General features: G+C 33.0%; 1 protein-coding gene across 1 annotated transcript in view; it reads left to right on the top strand.

The window, feature by feature from the left end:
• The first annotated feature begins 218 nt into the window (after nucleotides 1-218).
• The window catches only part of LOC123658147 (homeobox protein dve-1), an 81075-nt gene continuing 61716 nt past the window's right edge, over nucleotides 219-19577 (top strand). The window contains exon 1 of the mRNA XM_045593623.1: nucleotides 219-308. Within this exon, the coding sequence (XP_045449579.1) occupies nucleotides 219-308 (90 nt within the window). The remainder of the gene's footprint in view (nucleotides 309-19577) is intronic.

A 19577-nucleotide genomic window follows, 5' to 3' on the forward strand; every position in this document is an offset into this window, starting at 1 on the left:
AAAGTCGTTAAAATAGCGGCTTAAAAAAGAAAAGCGCTGAAACGGGAGGCTCGGGTGGTATCGGTTTTTCTCGACGCGGGCGGTTCGCTGGGCGGGGCCGAGCGCCAGTAGCGCGCCGCCGGCCGGCTGGAGCGAACGTGCTTAGTGTTAGCTGTTGTTCACTGACTCGGGACACATGTGTTGAATTTCGGTATGTTGATGTCGTGAATCGAAGTAAAATGGACTTTCAGAGTGCTCTGGAGACTTTCGCGGAAGCATGGGCAGTAGCCAACACTGTCAAATCGGGGACTCACAGCAATCAATCACAGGTAAGTATTATTTAATACGCGTACTACTTTAAAATAATTTCGATGGTTAATTAATGATGTGTATTAGAGATACGACATTTTTCTTATCAATATAATCTTAAAGACAAGTGATTATAATATTAAGGGAAAGAAATAGTTAATAACTCCTTCATACTTACTTAAATATATATTTTTAAATATCGATATCCGTCATTATTATTTTTATTTTAAGTTAGTTTTATTTTATTAAGAGCAATGAAAATAAAAAACGATACAAATAGCATTAACATATGGCTTGTCTAATTATTCCGCTCGAACAATAAAGTCCTGTAGGTACCAAGTTCATCTAGATAACTGATATTAGCATAAATATAATGAAACACATACATAATTGAATTATTAATTAATCAATATTGATCGATATTTCGGAGAAGTCATAAATACAATCGGACTGAAATTATTTTATTATTTAAATATTTATTGAAGGTATTTCTTAATAAACGAAAGCTTTTAACGTAAATAATTAAGCGAAAAAAATGAAGTTAGTTTTGTAATGAGCATAATGTTATATATTTAAAATCTGGAATATATAATTATGTTACTGATAAGTGTTCTTGGTTCTACACCTAACCACAATAGGTAGGTAGTAGGTACATGAAGTAACAGTAGGTTTATTACCATAGTGGGACCATTTGTCGTACTTTTTTATTATTTTGGTGGTAATATTGTTAATGTTATTGATATTGGTATATAACGAATTTTGAGTCTATATGAAATTCGCAGTTTCGTCACATTACATATGATTATATATTTATAAATATAATTACTAATTATTGTTACGTCTAGAAATATTGACAGGTATACAAACATAACTAGCAAAATTATTTGTATAATTTTTAAATTTGTATTTTATTCGATTTTAAGTTAATCTATATTTAATAATTTTCAAGGCAAGGTATGTTGCTAAAATACGATCTCACAAACGTCTAAAAATGCTAATTTTTAAATTTAAGTTCCAAAAAACCTTGTAACTATTTAATAGATCATTCTATAAACATGTATAGGACTAATTGTGTGTTTAGTTAATTATCAATACTTATCTTCAAATTCCAAGTTGTTAATAAGTATAATATTAAACGAGCAATTCTTGTATATATATATATATATATAGAATCTGAATCTCGGAAACGGCTCCAACGATTTTCATAAAATTTAGTATTTAGGGGGTTTCGGGGGAGATAAATCTATCTAGCTAGGATTCATTTTCAGGAAATGTCGTTTTATCCCTGTTTTTAGGAATTGAAAAAAATATCGTTAGAATACGAAGGTAAATTTCGCATAAGTCAATGTAGTTGAAATAGCTCGGTGGGAAATCGGCCGCTCGGGATCAACCGAGAAGATCATGGTTCAAATCCACATGTCCCTGATCAATTATTTTTTCTTTTTCTTTTTCTAATTGCACTCGCTATTTTTTATTTAAATAGTCTGTTCTTATTTTTTATTATTATGTCGGTAAAATCGAAAAATATTATTCATATTTTATCAATATGTAATTCGTATTTATACTTTATGATTTCCAAAAAACACGATTTACTAAAAATACCGAGCTTAGCTCGGTCAACCGGGTACTAAGTATAATGTACAAAATTGTCTTAAGGATTTTTACTGGTAACCACATTATGTAGTCGTTTGTCAATAACACAGCTCATAAATGACGGTTTAATAAGTTAATTTTTAAATAAAACTTTTGAATTTGGATTCGAAATATAGATAAATACAAATTCGACCTACATTTGAATTAATTATTGATATCAATATTAATAGTAGGTATAAAGTTTTAGTATTTTAAGTTTTTTAGCGACTAAAAAGAGGATGTTCTTAATTCAACTGTATTTTTATAATGTATGTTACTTGATAATTTTTTTGTGGGTAATCCGATGTTGATGATTTTTTAATCGAAAGTTAGTGCTTGTCATGTGGTCCTGTTTTAATTTGATCGAGATCTGACAAGTTCCGAGTTTTGGAGTTATTACTAATATTATTACGTTTTATTACCTGTCGGTTGAAAATTTAAGTAGTTTTTCGATTGCAAACACAATTATGTATAAAGGCTAGTTTATATAAAAAGTATTTTTAAGAGTTTTAATGTGTTATTAGTTTTTATAATGTTTTATTGATTTTGACAGTTTTTACTTTTAGTTAATTTTTTGTTGAAGGTGAAGGTAGGAATACAACTATGTACTTGTGTTTCATGTGCATGTTACAGGACTAAGCATAAATAATTTAGTTAATTTTTTCATGTGAATTATGAAATAATTAAAACGATTATCACGTTATAGTATTAAGAAAATTAGTAAATTTTGATTCAACATCTCTTATTTATTTTTGTATATCATCATTACAGCCTATACAGTCCACTGCTGGACACAGGCCTCCACAAGTTTACGCCAAAAATAACGTGAACTCATGTGTTTTGCATTATTTTTGTATATAATATCACATAAAAATTAATTTATAAAGTTAGAAAATTTCGTTGAAATACAATGAAGAATAATTATAAAATTCATTTAATAAATTAACAATGTACAACTTGGTACATATTGTTTATTACTCAGTTTAGTTAAATTGTTTTAGCTATTGTGGTCGAGTAAAATTAGTTCGTCTTAATTATATCGTACATTGACAAACTGATATATTAATAATTTTGTTGGTTTTCAAACGAAAAAAAGGTCTTCAATTTTATCGACCAGAAATATAACGTAGGTCGACCAAAAAACAAGTCAAGTAAATACCCATTATTAGAGATACCTCAATAAGTACTTGGAAGATCTCGATTATATTTAAACGAAACCACATGACATGCACTATCTTTTGACTAAAAAAAGAATCATCAAAATCGGTCCAACCAATCAAAAGTTTTGAGGTAACACACAAGAAAATAAGACGAATTGAAAACCTCCTTCTATTTTTGAAGTCGGTTAAGAAGGTATTTTGCAATATTATCTAATGATTATGAATAGCTTCTTCACTTCTTAGAATGTGATGACATTTGTTATTATTCTCAAAATTTATTTAAATAATAATAGTTAAAAAAAACAACAAAAAACACGCTTATATAAATAAACCAAACTAAAAAGTAGAAAACCTTATCAAATTAGTGTATTGTCATCGGTCCTCGATAAGTCTACTAAGTTTAAATGAAATCTTAACGTTTGAAGTGGGTCAAAATGAAGTCTAAAGGATTCGGTTACAAACTTACAAACATACAGATGAAGCAAATAAAATACGTGTAAAAAGCGTGTAAACTACATTTTCCCTTGTTAATATTTAAATTGCATAATTATAAACATTATATTTGTATACACATTGTCACGAGAAACAAATGTATGTAACACTATATTTATTAAATCTGTTGCTATATAATAAACTAGCCGATCCGTGCCCACTTCGTTGGGCGCTAATTAATTATTTTTGTAATGCAAATATATAGTAAAGTTTTCATCTCGCTCGCGAATTTCTCCAACTTGATTTACATATACTATTATTTTCACTGATTTTTTTTATTCAATAACAATAAAATATAGCCTATATCACTCCTGAATAGTGTAGCTTTCTGTTGGTGAAAGAATTTTCATGATCGGATTAGTATTTCCGAAGATTATCCCCTACAAACAAACAAAGTTAGATTCTTTAACTTTTTATAATATTAGTATAGACTAGCTCAGACGTCCTTCTATCAAAAGTTATTAATAATTATTTTTTAATTTTTAAAATATTATTAAGTATAAAACCTTACGAAATTGCGCTTAGCAACATTAATTTTTTTTATTTATATAGATAATAAAATATGTATATAAGTATTTCATGACTGAAGGTAGGCCGTTGCTATTTGTACTATCAACGATGATCACGGTTTTGTGTTCGTAAGCGCCATGCAAAACGCAAAGGGCCATGTACACGGTCAAATTTGTTTGTCACATTTCATGTTTTTCATCAAGCAAAAGCGCATACGATCAAACCAATAGATCAAATAAATTGATGACTCGTAGAAACCAAAACAACAAATAAATAAAATAATATAATAAATATAAATATTATATAATATTATTAATTATTTTTATATTTCAGATACCCAAAAACACCAGAAAGTTAGAAAATATTGGCACGACAATTTAGAAATCCATGAAACTTTGATAACTGCATTGGGCTGTAGATGTAAAGCATATCACTATATACGTTCCACGTTCATGTTCCTATAATAATAATTATAAAGGAACACACAGCCATTGCAGTAGTGTTCTTCGTGGTTTCAAGGCGATAACTGAATTTTTATTTGACAAACACAGTTGTAGCCTATAAAATAGGTTTGTCAAACACACCGTCAATCAAAATTTCTATCAAACGCGTCAAACATTTATATTATTTGACAAACACGTCAAACATTTACATTATTAGACAAACACGTCAAACAAGCTTGCACAATTTCAAAAAATTTGACAGAGACGTTTGTCAAACAAAAATTTGACAAATAATCTGATCGTTTACAGGGCCCTTTACGCGTTTTGAGCAGTAATGTATCCTATCTCATTCTCTCCTATACATTTATGTTTGTTTCTTTATCGTAACGCATTTTCGTTTCATCGTGTTCAAATCATAACGAATCTAGTTTCGTTTCAAAAATTTCGACTTTAATTATGAAAAAAAAAAAATTAACATTTGTAGCTGTTTGCAAAAATGTATCAACACACATTTAAAATATTATTTTCCATAACACCTATAGATAGATACAATCGATGTACTTAGGCAGTTAAGGATTACTATCTAAACTAATCTTGAACATCGATAAATAGGTACTCATTTGATAATAATCACATTTTAAAACAATATAATAAATAACAAGTTTATTGCAGTGTAAATTTAGTAGTTGTTACTACTTTTTATTACATACTTAGTCGATACAACGACGAAGGTTGATCATTAAAAGACATTCATAATAGTTATAATAAGTACAATTTGTATTTTTTTAGTTATGTAGATTATACGTAATTACTGATAAAAAGTACATTTTTGTATAATTAATAAAACTAGTGGTCGCCCAGAGGTCGAAATTCGACCATAATTAAAAATTTAAATAAAAAAAGAACAAAAAACAATAAAAATTAATATTAACCTTTTTTAATAATGAAAAAAACCTTTTTTTAAAATTTTCAATTTGAATACAGACTGACAATCAACGAAAAAGTATACTTAATATGCGTGTGTGTGTCAAATACATGGTAGTGTTTATAATGTCTTTTTATTTATTTAATATATTATTATGCATAATTAAAAAAAAAATTAGCTTTCTGTACTCCTCTATATAAACAACTATAAGTGTACGAAATTTCATACTCCTCCGTCAGCGCAATTTTTGTAAAAAAGGTATATATAGAAGATTGTTTACAAACAATATTGTCAGTGTCAAGAGAACGCTAAAATGTCATAATAGTACTGTAAAATTAAAACTTATAAAAAAAAATAACATAAAATGAAATAGGTAATTATGTCGATTTTATAGAGATCAATTTGGACTTAAAATTCAGACATTCAGCTGTTTTATTGGCAGCACTGGCATTGCAGTTGTTTTTTAAGATAATGTAAAACATTATTATTTACCAATGAAATATTATTAATAATCAAAGGAAAGAGGTCATTACGACTTATGGCTGGTTTCAATTATTAATCTATCTCTGGTTTCGCCTACTAGCGATAGATTTTTAAGACAAATTTTATGGAACTTACGTCAAAATTCTATCCAGTAAGCAAATTCAGAGATAGATAGAGTATTGAAACTGGCGGTTGATAATGTACAAATGTAATAATATTATTACAGTCGACTTCACTGATTTGACGATAGTGTTTATAAATATTCACCATTGCGCTAATCCATTATCGCGGATTATGGTTCGGAGCGATAACTCAGAATTACCTATTACTGATATTGGCCACCAGCACGTTCGACATGAAATAATAAAATGCATTTACGTTTTTGCGCAGAAATATAATACTTTGAATAGGGTTTTCTGACGTATTTTATGTACGAAACGGGTATTGTTTTTTATTTGGATTGTAACTGAATAGAATAAGTATGTTAGTGTTAAAAAGAGTTAAATATAATTAGAGGTTCAAAATTGATACAGTTATAAAACATTCGAATTAAACTTATTGAAAAACGTTACGGATGAATTGGATAATTTAACAGTAAAAACTAAAAATTACACCTCTACGTCGGTACATAGAAAGTGGACTCGTGCCAAACTAGTAGTACAAAAAACTGGAGTTTGTAGTGGATAAATCCGTGCAATTACCCACGTACGACGGTGTCCGGTGAAATACTCCGTGGTTCAATTTACCTTGGATACGGCAACAAAGAGTGGGTTCAGATCTAATTACGCGCCACGCGCGCCAGTTTCTTTGTGATAATATAATCGATCTATATTTGACGCGGATTATTTTTTTACGGTTTTCGAGTGAAGTATCATATTTTTTGCCTGCGAACAGCAATAAGTCAGTTTTGCTCTTGTTGCCTTAGAGTCGATTGAGTTAAGATATTGTGATAGGTACAGCGTTTTTGTAGACACAGCCAAAGTCATCTGTTAAAACTGGGCATGAATATTCAAATTGCTGTGTAATAGACATGAAAACATTAATCTATATTTTGATTAACAAATCGATTTCAATATACGTAAGTCTATTTCGGTCGAGCAGCCTTGTCGCGGACACGCGCGCTGCGCCGGACCTAGTGTCGCGCTAATGGGCTCCATCGCGCGGATAAAGCGGCGACACCGTTACCTTTCTCAAATCACGTACACTATTGTAATATCCAATCGCCAAGAAATGAGATTGCGGCTAACAAGTTATTTACATTGACGTTTTAATATGTTGAGTGACTGAAAAAACTATTTAAAAAGGTAATTATAAAGTGGTGTCCGTAATAGCAACTGTACGCGCCGGCACGTCGCCTTTGTGACGCAGCTAAACCCTCGAGATTAATTTTGACTGCGCAATGCACGGTTCATAGTCAAAATACATGCTTCAATTAATAAAAGTTTTAATATTCATTTGTCAATTCTAAAGTTTCGAAAGCGTCCTAGCAGGGTTTCCAGCAGAGGCGATAGGATCTTTATTGCGTTTCGTTTTTTTGGGAAAATGATTAATATGAGGATCGGTGCGGACGGATAAGTAGTCGAGATTGACGAAATGATGCGAGGTCTGTGACCGTGTGAGGCTGGGCAGGGAGGCGGGGAGGGTGAGGCGAAAAGCCGCAAGGCTGCATTGCGCGAGCGTGCCCAAAAACTAACCATAATTTACGAACTACTTGCTGGACGGCTGCCGACGACACGCGCGGAACTTTTTTACAGTACCCTGATCCTGTTACAAAGTAAATTTCTCACGAACATCAGAAGCACATCTTTGAGGAATTGCGCGTTAATGACGTTCGAAAATTAAGAGCTACCAAGATTCGTTTTTGATTTTCGGGCAAATTTTCGGGCAAATTTGAGTTAAGTATTGTCAATTTTCTGAACGAACTTGACCCTGTTCTGTTATATAAAAAAAATTATTCATATGTGGAGAATAAGGCTTTTTAAATAATGACGAAATGTAAGGAGTTGAAAAAAGGCCAGTGGGTTGTGCGGATGTGGAATTTTGGTAGCCCACGGCGCTCCAGGGATGGAATGAAAAAGAAAATTAAAATTGGTTACAAAAATGTTGACAACAACATTAAAGTAATAATATAAGGCTGAATAATGTTATTAACTAAGCATTACTATATTTGAATTTGGATTTAGTGAAATCCTGTTTAGTTCGCATAAATATTTTTAAATTACTTTTAGTAGAATGCTGCTAGCGTTATGTGTCAGTTTCATCTTTTAGATTTTTATCAATCCAAAGTTCATACTAATGTCAAATATCTAAAAAAAAATGCGTGCATACATAATATGATTGTTCAGTTTAGCTCGTCGACGTGAGAGGATCCGATCAGCTGTAGGCGATCATGACTACACGATATTTTGAAAAAATACGAGGTATTTTTGCTGGCACTAAAAGATATCGCCTCTTTGAAGCGATCGATTGTTATGACAAGAAATAATGACGTGTAATCGTCTGGCTTCGCATTGGCCTAAAAATAAAATGTATAACACTTCTTAAAATGTTCATCTAAATGAATACAGATACATCAGAAAATATTGCCTTTCTCCAGGAAAGGCGACGTGCAATCTAGCGATTACTTGCCTTTTTTACCCCCCTCATTATGCAGATTCTGGTGAAAAAGGAATAAATTTAATAACATGCATTCGTGCGCATGCGTTATCGAACGCACTTGCTTCTGATAATCTGCGCGCGCGCCGCCCGCAATTACAGTGCGAGGGAGGGGGGAGCGCCTGAACGCGCTGCTGCGAGCCAAAAGCCAATTCAATTTTTAATTTAACTTTCGCATTTTCTAGCAGTTTTGCAATCTTTGTTCAGTTAAAGATTTATTACTTAATCCGCTCTATTAAATTCCTTTGTAATAGTAAAACTTATTTGTCATTCTGTATTAAAAAATACAGACGGAGTAGTTAATTTGAATGGCACACTTTCAGTTATTGATATTGCTCTTGCGCAATGTTGTACATAAGTACAACGACAACTAATAACTAAAGGTAACAATCATTTATATTTAATATACTCCATCAGAAATTTATTAAATATATTTCCAACGAGATCTAACTGAGAATAAAATATGTACATAATAAATAGTGAATGAAATCAGCTAAGCATACCTAATTTGGGATTTCCTCAATCGGCTTATATAACTACTGTTCAGATACCTACTTAGTTTACCCTTTCGATAAGTTGGTCCCGGATCGAGTAAGGAGATGCATGTCTCAGCCTTGCGGTACCTTAATAAGGATAATCTTCGCACCTGAGAAGTGCAATTAATAATGGACGAGCTTACGTACTAAGATCTGCGCAAATACTGTTAAGATTATCATAGGGGTGAAGGAATTACAATGTTTGCGGATTCTAATGGATAGGACATTTACGCTTGCGTAGCGCCGATTGTTAATTAATTGATTTTAAATATATGTTATATTTGAACGTTCAAACAGATTATGGATTACTTAATTTATTAGAATGTAATTAAAGAAGTTTTCGAGGAATCGAAGTTAGGTTAGGTTAGGTTAGCAATTCAACAAGCAAGCAAGCAGAGCAACTGTGGTATGTTGCACTGGTTTGATTTGTTTCGTCAACTACTCTTGAGTCTCGGAGACGAACGTGTGAGGCGCGTTGGCACGTCGCGGGCGCAGGGGTGTCGTGGTTCAAGTCGACCAAAAACTGGCCCCCATGTCTTAGCCTTGAATGGCTTAGCCCTCTGGTCACGAGCAAATAGCTGACGTGGCCCGCGGCCAGCCGCGCCCTGCATACATAATGTGTACGCATAAGAACTAGGGCGATGTGGAGTCGATCTTGTGAAAAATCCGCTGAATACTTTATTACTAGCTAATTTTAAAAATTTGTCAAAATAATGGTAACATTTGTATGCTACAACTTTTTGTCATGTAACTTAATAAGTACAGTTAGTAGCTTAATGCAAATGGAAAATATATCTGGACATTCTTGTAGAAAAATACATTTAGAAGGAATAATGATCACTGGTATGCTATAAGGTATTTTTACATATATTGGTCTTTTATACATTCCATGCGCGTATTCATTACGAAGTTATACACATAACAATAAATAAAACCAATATGTGTTTATTTGTATGTCACAAGCTCTACGTTTTAATAGTTTATTAATATAAAATCATATACAGTTATTGCCTAAAATAATATCATAATTGTAATATCACGTTGTATTTTCGATAAAATCGAAAACTACATCGTTTTCGTTCCAATTAGCCAATTTTAATTTCATTGAGAAAATCTGCTGAAGTTCTGGCACAATACCACGGTATTTGGCAGCGTACAGACAAAAGATATAAATGATGAGGTAGATATTTAATAAGGTAGTTTAACTGCTGTCTCATATACGCTTGAGTTATATAATGATATCTCTCATCAGCCACACATGAGGTTCAGGTAAAATTTACTTTTTGTTTGAAAATTTTAATAATAAGCGCATTAAAATCTTTAACATAGCTTCTGTTGTTTCGTTGACATAACAAAGCAATCGTTTTGTATCATTTTCATTTGTTTACGACTCGTCGACTTTTTATTGAGTACCATAAAAATGTGGACCGACCACCTGGCAAAGTCCTGATCGTCTTCGGATTTTGTATTAATTAAAAAATATATCTTGCCCCGAAACGTCTCCATAGCTGTCCGCGTGCCAGTAATGGAGTATTTCGTATTTGTTTCATTTTTTATTTTTTGCCGGTTCGATTACTCGAACGCGATCTCCACATCATTCTCCGCGAAATTCGGGAGCGTCTGAACGACCAGCCTTCAGATATTAATTATTGATTGACGATAAAGTATGCGTAAATATTGTATGCTGGCTGCGATTGTGAACCGACATGATACGGTTGCGTTGGTTAGCGTGAGAGTGTTAGAAGATAAAATTGTTTTTGTTCGGAAAATATTACAGCATTTTATTGCTAATTCGCGGTTTTTTATATGATAAACGATAAAAAGTTTTGATAAACATCAACGAGTGACACACAATGGCACGACAGGGTGGTTAATTGCTAAAATCAGCTCTCACAAGAGCTCACCGTCAGCTGTCGTCTGCGCTGGCGCAGCTTGAAGAGTGCGTACTCTGCTTTGACGCCCCACTATTTAATCCATACTTAACAAATTTTTAACTGACTTCAAAAAAGGAAGGGGTTACTCAATTCGACCGTATATATTTTTTTTTGTATATGTATGTGTGGGGATAACTTCGTTGTGTATGAACCGATTTTGATAATTCTTTTTTTGTTGGAAAGAAGATATCCCTGGTGTGGTACCATAATAAGGAAACCAGGCACTGAAGATGGAATTCTAGAGAAATCGAGGAAAACCCTCGAAAATCGTAGGGAGGACTAGTGCGTTTATTAATTTTGTTCGTCTACGTACGTTGTATTACTTGTCGATGTAATTGAAGTCGGTTTTTTCATTTGCGAGCTGCAAATACAATTATTAAAAGTAGACAACAGTCACTTTGAACGTTATTTACGTTCATTTCATACATTTCATTAATAATAATTACTTTTGATACCACAGTAATTCCAAAACTTTGTAGGTTTGGTAAATGTATTTTTAATTAGGTAGTTATAAGAAAAAATATAGACAGAATTATTAGACTTACATTGTAATATACAATTTATTAAAAAATACAGAAAAAAATACACTTAAGAAATGTCAACAATTTAGTGTTATAATAATTATGTCTATTCTCCCGTAAGCGAGTGATATATTTTCTTAGTGAGTAAAAAGATTGATAATAATATGAAATTGACTAATTATTAGCGAAGAGGAATTTGATTATTTTAACAATAATCATGTTTAAAGAAACAAGTATCTATTAAGCAATATTAACGTAATTGGATTTTAATAGTGTACGACGTAATTAAAAAATTAAGCAAATAGTTGTATTTCGTCGTCGGGCGGTATTAATGTCAATAATATAATAATACTAAACGCAGGCTAAAGAGGGGGATCAGCGTTGGCTTCGTCCATAGTTTTCGCGACCGAGCACCGAGTGTGTATTGTGGCTAAAACAATAGGTCCTCAGTGGTGCTTCAGCTTAATTTTTGAGTGCGAGTTAGTATTTGAATTGGTTTTAATCGTGGGATAAACAATGGGGAGCCGGCGACGCCCAGCGCATGTGCGCCTGCACCGTTACCGCTCGTTGCATTAATTTGTATTGTAAAATTAAATGTAAGAATTTAAGTATAATTGAATACGGGTGTAAAGCTTAATTGTCTAAAAGTATGCTTTAATGATTTTTAAATTTATTTTGAAAACTTATTCTCTAGTTTATTAATAAATCTATACAAATAAATAAAATTGGAGTGTCTGTTTGTAATAATAAAATAAACGCTTTTTACTAAATGCTTATGGATGTTATACACGATACATAATAATATACCAAAATAACATTTTCTACAATTATTATCTATCTGCCTGTCTGTCTGTCTGTTTGTCTGTTTGTTTGTTCCGGCTAATCTTTGAAACGGCTGGACCGGCTTTGACGAGACTTTCACTGGCATATAGCTTATATAGGAGTAACTTAGGCTACTTTTATTTTAGAAATTTATTTATTTTATAACTGCGAACTGAACAAAAACTTTTTTGTTAAATTCTACGCGCGGTCTTAGTCGCGGGCACAGCTAGTAAATAATAAAATTGAAGCATAGTTCTAACATTATTTTGTATTCTTAATAGTACAGAATAACAAAATTTACTTTACTGTTTTTGTTATACCAATTAATCTATTATAAAAAAAAATGTACCCCTTTTTCCGTAAATTGCGCGAGTGGAGTATGAAATTTCGCACACTTATAGTTTATATAAAGAAGGAGTGCAGAATCCTATTTTTTCTATCTTATTACAAATTCCACGCTTACGACGTCGATGATGGCAATTACACGAAATAGTTCATTAATAAGAATCAACGTTATGTTAATGAATATGACCAATAATGGATTGCAGGAAATATTTTTATAGATTAACGTTTTAATAAAAAATATATAGTGCATGGGTAAGTATGTAAATTGTGTGTAAACGAGTTGTCCCGAGGGTAGGGGTGAGTGATGCGAAACGCGTGAGCAATCATTGCGATCGACGACTCCTGCGCAGGGAAATGACGGAAACGCACACACGCGTACACGTACCGCACACACACACACACACACACATGCACATTTGCGCTAGGTAGCTAGCAATAACTTAAAGCCGATATTAGTAATCCATTGTTAAAAACGTGTTTATGCAAATACATTTATACATCACTACGATACATTACGTATTCAACTAGATTTTTTGAGTTTTTATTGGTATTAATTAAGACGGAAAATTTTATTATGCAATGAATATTTTGCTAAGCAACGTATAACGAGTCCTATAGGTATAGGAAGCTACGGAAGCTACTTGTTTTAAATTTATATAATTAGTACACGCGAACTGTCCCGAGTCCGTTAAATTTTTATTTCTTGTGTTTGTATTTTATTTTATTTTTATTTTAATTTTATTTTTTGGTTCCAGGTACAAAATTAAAGGGTGATTCATTGCGTACAGCGTCAGACTTCATTTCACGGATATTTTTGGTCAAAAAGGTACGATATTCTTTCTAGTCATTAATACATAGTTGATTAAGTGCAGTCATTGCTAGTGGTGACTCGGTGCATGCGGTGAAATGTGGCTTTTTTTAACTGACTTCCAAAAAAAAGGAGGAGGTTCTCAATTCGTGTGTATTTTTTTATGTATGTTACCTTAGAACTTTTGACTGGGTGGACCGATTTCAATAATTTTTTTTTCAATTGAAAGTATGGTCGTGTTATGTGGTTCCATTTAAATTTAATTGAGATTTGACAAGCACTTTTCGAGCTATATCTAATAATACGTATTTACTTAACTATTTTTTCGTGGACGCACGTTGTATTGAACCGCATAACTTTTCACTGGGTTTACCAATTTTGATGATTTTTACTGTCACCGAAAGATAATGCTTGTCATATAGTTTCATTTAAATTTGATCGAGATCTAATCACTACTTTTTGAGTAATCTTTGATAACGCGCATTTATTTGACTGTTTTTGTTTTATACCTCATAACTTTTTACTGGGCGCACCAATTTTGATGTTTCTTTTATAAATCAAAAGTTAATAATTGTCATGTAGTCCCATTTAAATATGATCGAGGTATAATAAGTACTTTTTGAGCAATATTTGAAGACGCGTATTTATGAGACGGTGCGTAATTTATCGCAATGCCATCTATCGGAATTCAGTCAAACTACTACAGTGAATATGCATCAAGGGATGTTACGTGGCTACATCTACAAAAACGTAGTGAGCTGTATTATCCACTAGGGTAGCAGTTTATTCTTTATAAATAATTTTGATGATTCTTGTTTTAATCGAAAGCGGATGCTTGTCTCGTGGTCCCATTTAAATTTGATCGAGGCCTGTGGACTACTTTTTAATCTTTAAAAGCGCATATTTACTTAACTAGTTTTTCGTCTGCTTATTAGTTTTGCGTCGTTGTATTACTTGTCGATGTAATTGAAGTCGGCTTTTTTTTCGTTTACGAGCAAATACAATTATTATCAATCAGGTACCGATAATATCACATAACGACATGGACAGAGCACGGACTCGCTTAGTACAGCCCTGCTACGATCTAGCCCGACCTTTATGTTAAGTGAAAAGCAACCAGGATATAAATTATCACTATCAGTGGTTGTGACGTGATACTATTACGGATAAACTAACATGACATGATATGTTTCAAACGATTATTTTTATATTTTTTTGTTTACTGTGTATATTAACTTATAGGCTAGCTTAATCAACAGGCTTATTAACTTTATTTGTTATGTTAATATAGTTTTTAAGGAAAGAAACGTAGACAAAACGCTTTCTAGGTATTGATTTCGACACCGAACTATGAATTCTATGGAATCTCGTTAACATCTATAAGAAAGTGGGCGACATGTGTGCTAATAAAAAAAAAACTTCTGTGACTGCCTCTGTACTGTCTGTATACTTGTCACGCACTCATTGTAAATAATATTACTTTCGAACATTAAATAATTTCTTCGCAAAGGAAGTTGTGAAGTCGTATTCGGCATAACGACGGTTTCTGATGCACGCACGCCGTATTTACCTAATTTATGTTTTACTTACCGCCCTCTTTGTCTTTAATAAGGATATACGGTATCGAAACAACGTTTCATCGATACGACCGTCCGATATCGGTCTGCCTCAAAGAGTTTAATTTCAAGCGAACGTGTAAATAGCGTTACGATCCGTGAGCACGGAGCGATAAGCTTTCAAAAAATAATATCTAGTGCGTTAAAAAAATACGTAATTGCGCCGTTGCGTTAGAAATCGCACATGTTTACGCACGCATCGGAATTAAGTAATTAATGCCGCCCTAGACGTATCGGCCGACGATCTGCGGCGCGTTCTCATCGAATGTGTAACAATCAGCGATCAAACTCCGTTAGCTGCGAACAACAGTAGCCGCGATTATTGCAATTTGCGACTAGTTATGAAACGCGTCGCAGTCGCGCCCTTGTTTATCGATCTATCGGCGGATGCGTCGGCGATTACCATCACCATGCTGACCGTTACACGGCGTAAGTTTTCACGTAAAAAAGCACAATTATAATAATGGTCGCCCCAGTATGGGATACGGGCTTGTTTATGCAAATAATCGCACTAATTAAGAAGGAAATTATTTTCAATGTAGTTTGCATGTTGTGGTATCACGGAAAAAAACTATGCGGTTGATTCGCGATGGGAGCTCGGTTCGTTGTCATTGGCATACGTAATTGGCAAGGTTGACTGATCTGTTGAAGGTAGGGAAACGAGCACGATGTGTAGGTTCGTTCATTTCCATCGATTAAGTAGATGGAAAAAAAGGATTACTTCGATATCGATAAAATGAATAAATAATTCCTTAGATCTTGATGTGCCTTTATAAAGTTCTTAGTTCGTTACGCATTATAAGTCCCTTGTTTGTCAAACTCCTTTTGAAAGCGGCTTAAAAGAGAATAGGGCAGGGAATCGAAGTAAAGGGTTCAACAGAATGCCATATCGCCAGCTTAATCTTAGCGAGCAAATTAGGATTAATTGAACTTTTTCCTTTTAATTCTGAGAGTCTTTATGTTTCACGCGTAATTCGTTCAACATGTCATTCGAGGAATTTATAAGAGATGATACAACGCAAATTATTTGACTAATAATAGATATAAATATATTTATGTCATGAATTAGATACATTTTAATGCGAATAAGATAATGGTGTTATCCTTGACAATTTTATAAGATATACTTTCAGTAAGCCATTACAACTTTAATCTCACAATGATTAGTTAGTGCTATAAATATAAATTAATTTTTAGAATAATAAAAATTAATAACCTATTTTACATAATGTTTATTTCATTGATAAAATAAAGAATTATTGTAACAATCTCTGGTCATTTAGTGTTTTAATAGTGAGTTAGTCACTCGCATTTAAATGTAATTAATCTTGCGAAAAGTAAATTATCTTAATTTGGCCATTATCCTTGTATTACCCTGTATATAATTTAATTGCAGTTAGTGGACTTTTTGTCGAAAGCAATTTTATCTCTTCGATACGGATATACGTCAAATAGCTTTATCAGCAGTATTACACCTCTATAATGTTAGAGATATCTTATACATATCGAATGTCTCATAAATCTTTCATACCTAATACCTTACTAGTATTTAAAACTAACGTTCCTATGGCTATGTTTAAAAACCAAAGTCAAAGCAACTCTATATAAATCTAGTACGCAAAGTGCGTCCCGAACTGAGTTAAGGGGTGAGGGGTTAGGTATCTATAACCCGATGGCGGTTAGGGGCTCTCAGGTGTGACGGACGGAAACCCACTATCATTAACCTACCCACATGTACGCACCACCACATGCAAACGTTTAGGTAACGCGAAATGTCTGTGTGCGTGGGGACGGATTAGGCGCAACTTTTTTATATTTTTAAGCGGCCTTTAGGGTTGACGCTAATCCAGATTAAAGTATAAGTAATTACAAATATTTCTGACAAATTTCAAAGATTGCATTTCCTTAATATCATTCAATGTATCTATATATGTGGGTATTTGAATTTTTTTTTCATAATATTACTTTTCAAATTTAGTGTATATTCAAGTAAATTAAATTATTTCTCTATAGACCAATACACATTCATTTAATTTTAGGTTCTTATTGCTAAGCAAGTTTTTTTACTACTAAGCAAGCTGTCGTTTATATTTCAATTACAATTTATTTTTGTAACAATTGCTCGAGTTATAAAGATCGCTACTACTCGTAAGACTAGTACAATAATAAGTGGAGGTATACAGGAGCGCCTATTTTATAGACTAACATAGCAGATAGTGCTACTCGACTTCGTCTGCACGGAATATTCAGCTAATTACTATATATATTTTTCATCATTACAGCCTATACAGTCCACTGCTGGACATAGGCCTCCACAAATTTACGCCAAAAATAACGTGAACTCATGTGTTTTTTTGCCCATAGTCACCACGCTGGCAGGCGGGTTGGTGACCGCAGTACTGGCTTTGTCGCACCGAAGACGCTGCTGCCCGTCTTCGGCCTGTGTATTTCAAAGTCAGCAGTTGGATGGTTATCCCGCCACCGGTCGGCTTTTTAAGTTCCAAGGTGGTAGCGGAACTGTGTTATCCCTTAGTCACCTTCTACGACACCCACGGGAAGAGAGGGGGTGGCTATATTCTTTAGTACCGTAGCCACACGGTACGTATTACTATTTTTATGCATTGATTTTTTTCTTCATCGGAAACCATACAATATTTTTCAAAAAAGGGTGGTCCTAAATAAGAACGGAATAGACAGACAAGTAAACATACTAAAAAATCTTTTTCAAAACAATTACATAGTAATGTATGTATAAATACCACTATTAAATTTCATTTGCCGTTACCCCTTTTTCATTTATAATATTCAATTTATTTTAATACATTAATACATAATTGTTGTAGTGCTAGTACCGCCCTGTACGGCGACACAGACGGATACACATGGTGGACACTGAGGTAAAACACTAAAGCTTTCAATAATCATATGCGGGTGTCGACTTGCAATCACCTAGCTTAGTGTTAGCTTAGTTTATTTATATTCGGTAATTACTTGTGGTTTAGCTATAACTAGCAAAATTATAGTATAATACAGAACTATTAGGACACATAGGCATTTCATACAATACCTGAAAGATTCAGTCAAAGTATAAAATTAAATTTATTTCAAATGTTGCCCAGTCATACTATAAAAAACATAGGCGTTATACTCATTGGTTGGGGATCATTACATATATGAACAGTAAAATATATATTTCACACACTGTGAACACGATTATAAACAGTTAATTATCAAAAAAGAAACAAACAACAAAAAGGAACCAGATTTTAACTGATGAGCAAATAATCAAGAAAAAAGGACTGTCCTAGACATTCTTGGGATGACAATGAAAATGAAAATGTAGATTATACGTTAAGTGGCATTTGCCACGCGCGTTCACTTTTTTTTGTTACTTGACTCATTGTCGAAACAAACAATACAAAAATAAACTAACCCAACCCAAGATTCGGTAGGCAAAGAGGGGTGGGGGTGGGGTAAAATCAAGCCGTAGTAAAAAAAAAGCGTTAGTGCCAACTATACACAATCTTTTCTCACCGGTGACGCTGTAAAGGCCAGTAAGGCCAACAGGGCCAACAGTAACAGGCAATACGAAAGAAAAAAACTATACACAACAACCAGAATAGACAAGGAAAAGAGAAGACGCAAGTTGAATCTAGTTGTTCTACTTCGTCTACGTCGATTATTAATCGTGTTTTTCATTATAATTTAAGTGATAACCAGGTATGTATATAGCTTCGCCTGTTACGTTTCGTCATTATTTTTTTTATAAAACAATACAATTGTTTAATGAGTTGTTTAAAAAAAATCGCACATTTAATCTAGTCATCGTCGACTTGTCAAGGTGTAGTTAGCTATACACGCATCTATGCGCTTGCAAGGTGCGCGTAATCGACGCATGTCATCGATATCGGTGTAATTATAGTTACTTCTGAGCTAATTTTCACTTATGAGTATATTATCGTACATCATAATAGCTACTTGATAGGAAATATTATTTTATAGTGTAGACATTACAGACTTAATATAGTTATTTTAAGCCTTGTTTCTCTTTAAAAAAGTATATTTGCTCATGAACCATTTAATTTAGAACACAAAATGTTCGAAATTTGAAACAGTTGTTACAATAACTGTTCAGATAGAATTATTAGTATCCAGTTGTTAGTAATCACTAAGGATTAATTGTAGGTGATAAACAGCAAAAAGACTTATCCTAACACAATGATAAAACTAAATTATAATTGACGTAGTTACAGTCATGTGCGGTATTTGTAAAATAATTTCGAAGTGGTCTCCAGCTAAAGTAAGAAAAATACCCGCTCGTAAGAAAAAAATAGTTGAACGTAAGATTTGTTTGCCATTGATATAATCCTAAACCACGCTTCGCCTAGATGCGATACGGGTAGAGCA

This window comes from Melitaea cinxia, chromosome 1 (assembly GCF_905220565.1).
Source record: "Melitaea cinxia chromosome 1, ilMelCinx1.1, whole genome shotgun sequence".
Taxonomy (NCBI): Eukaryota; Metazoa; Arthropoda; class Insecta; order Lepidoptera; family Nymphalidae; genus Melitaea; species Melitaea cinxia.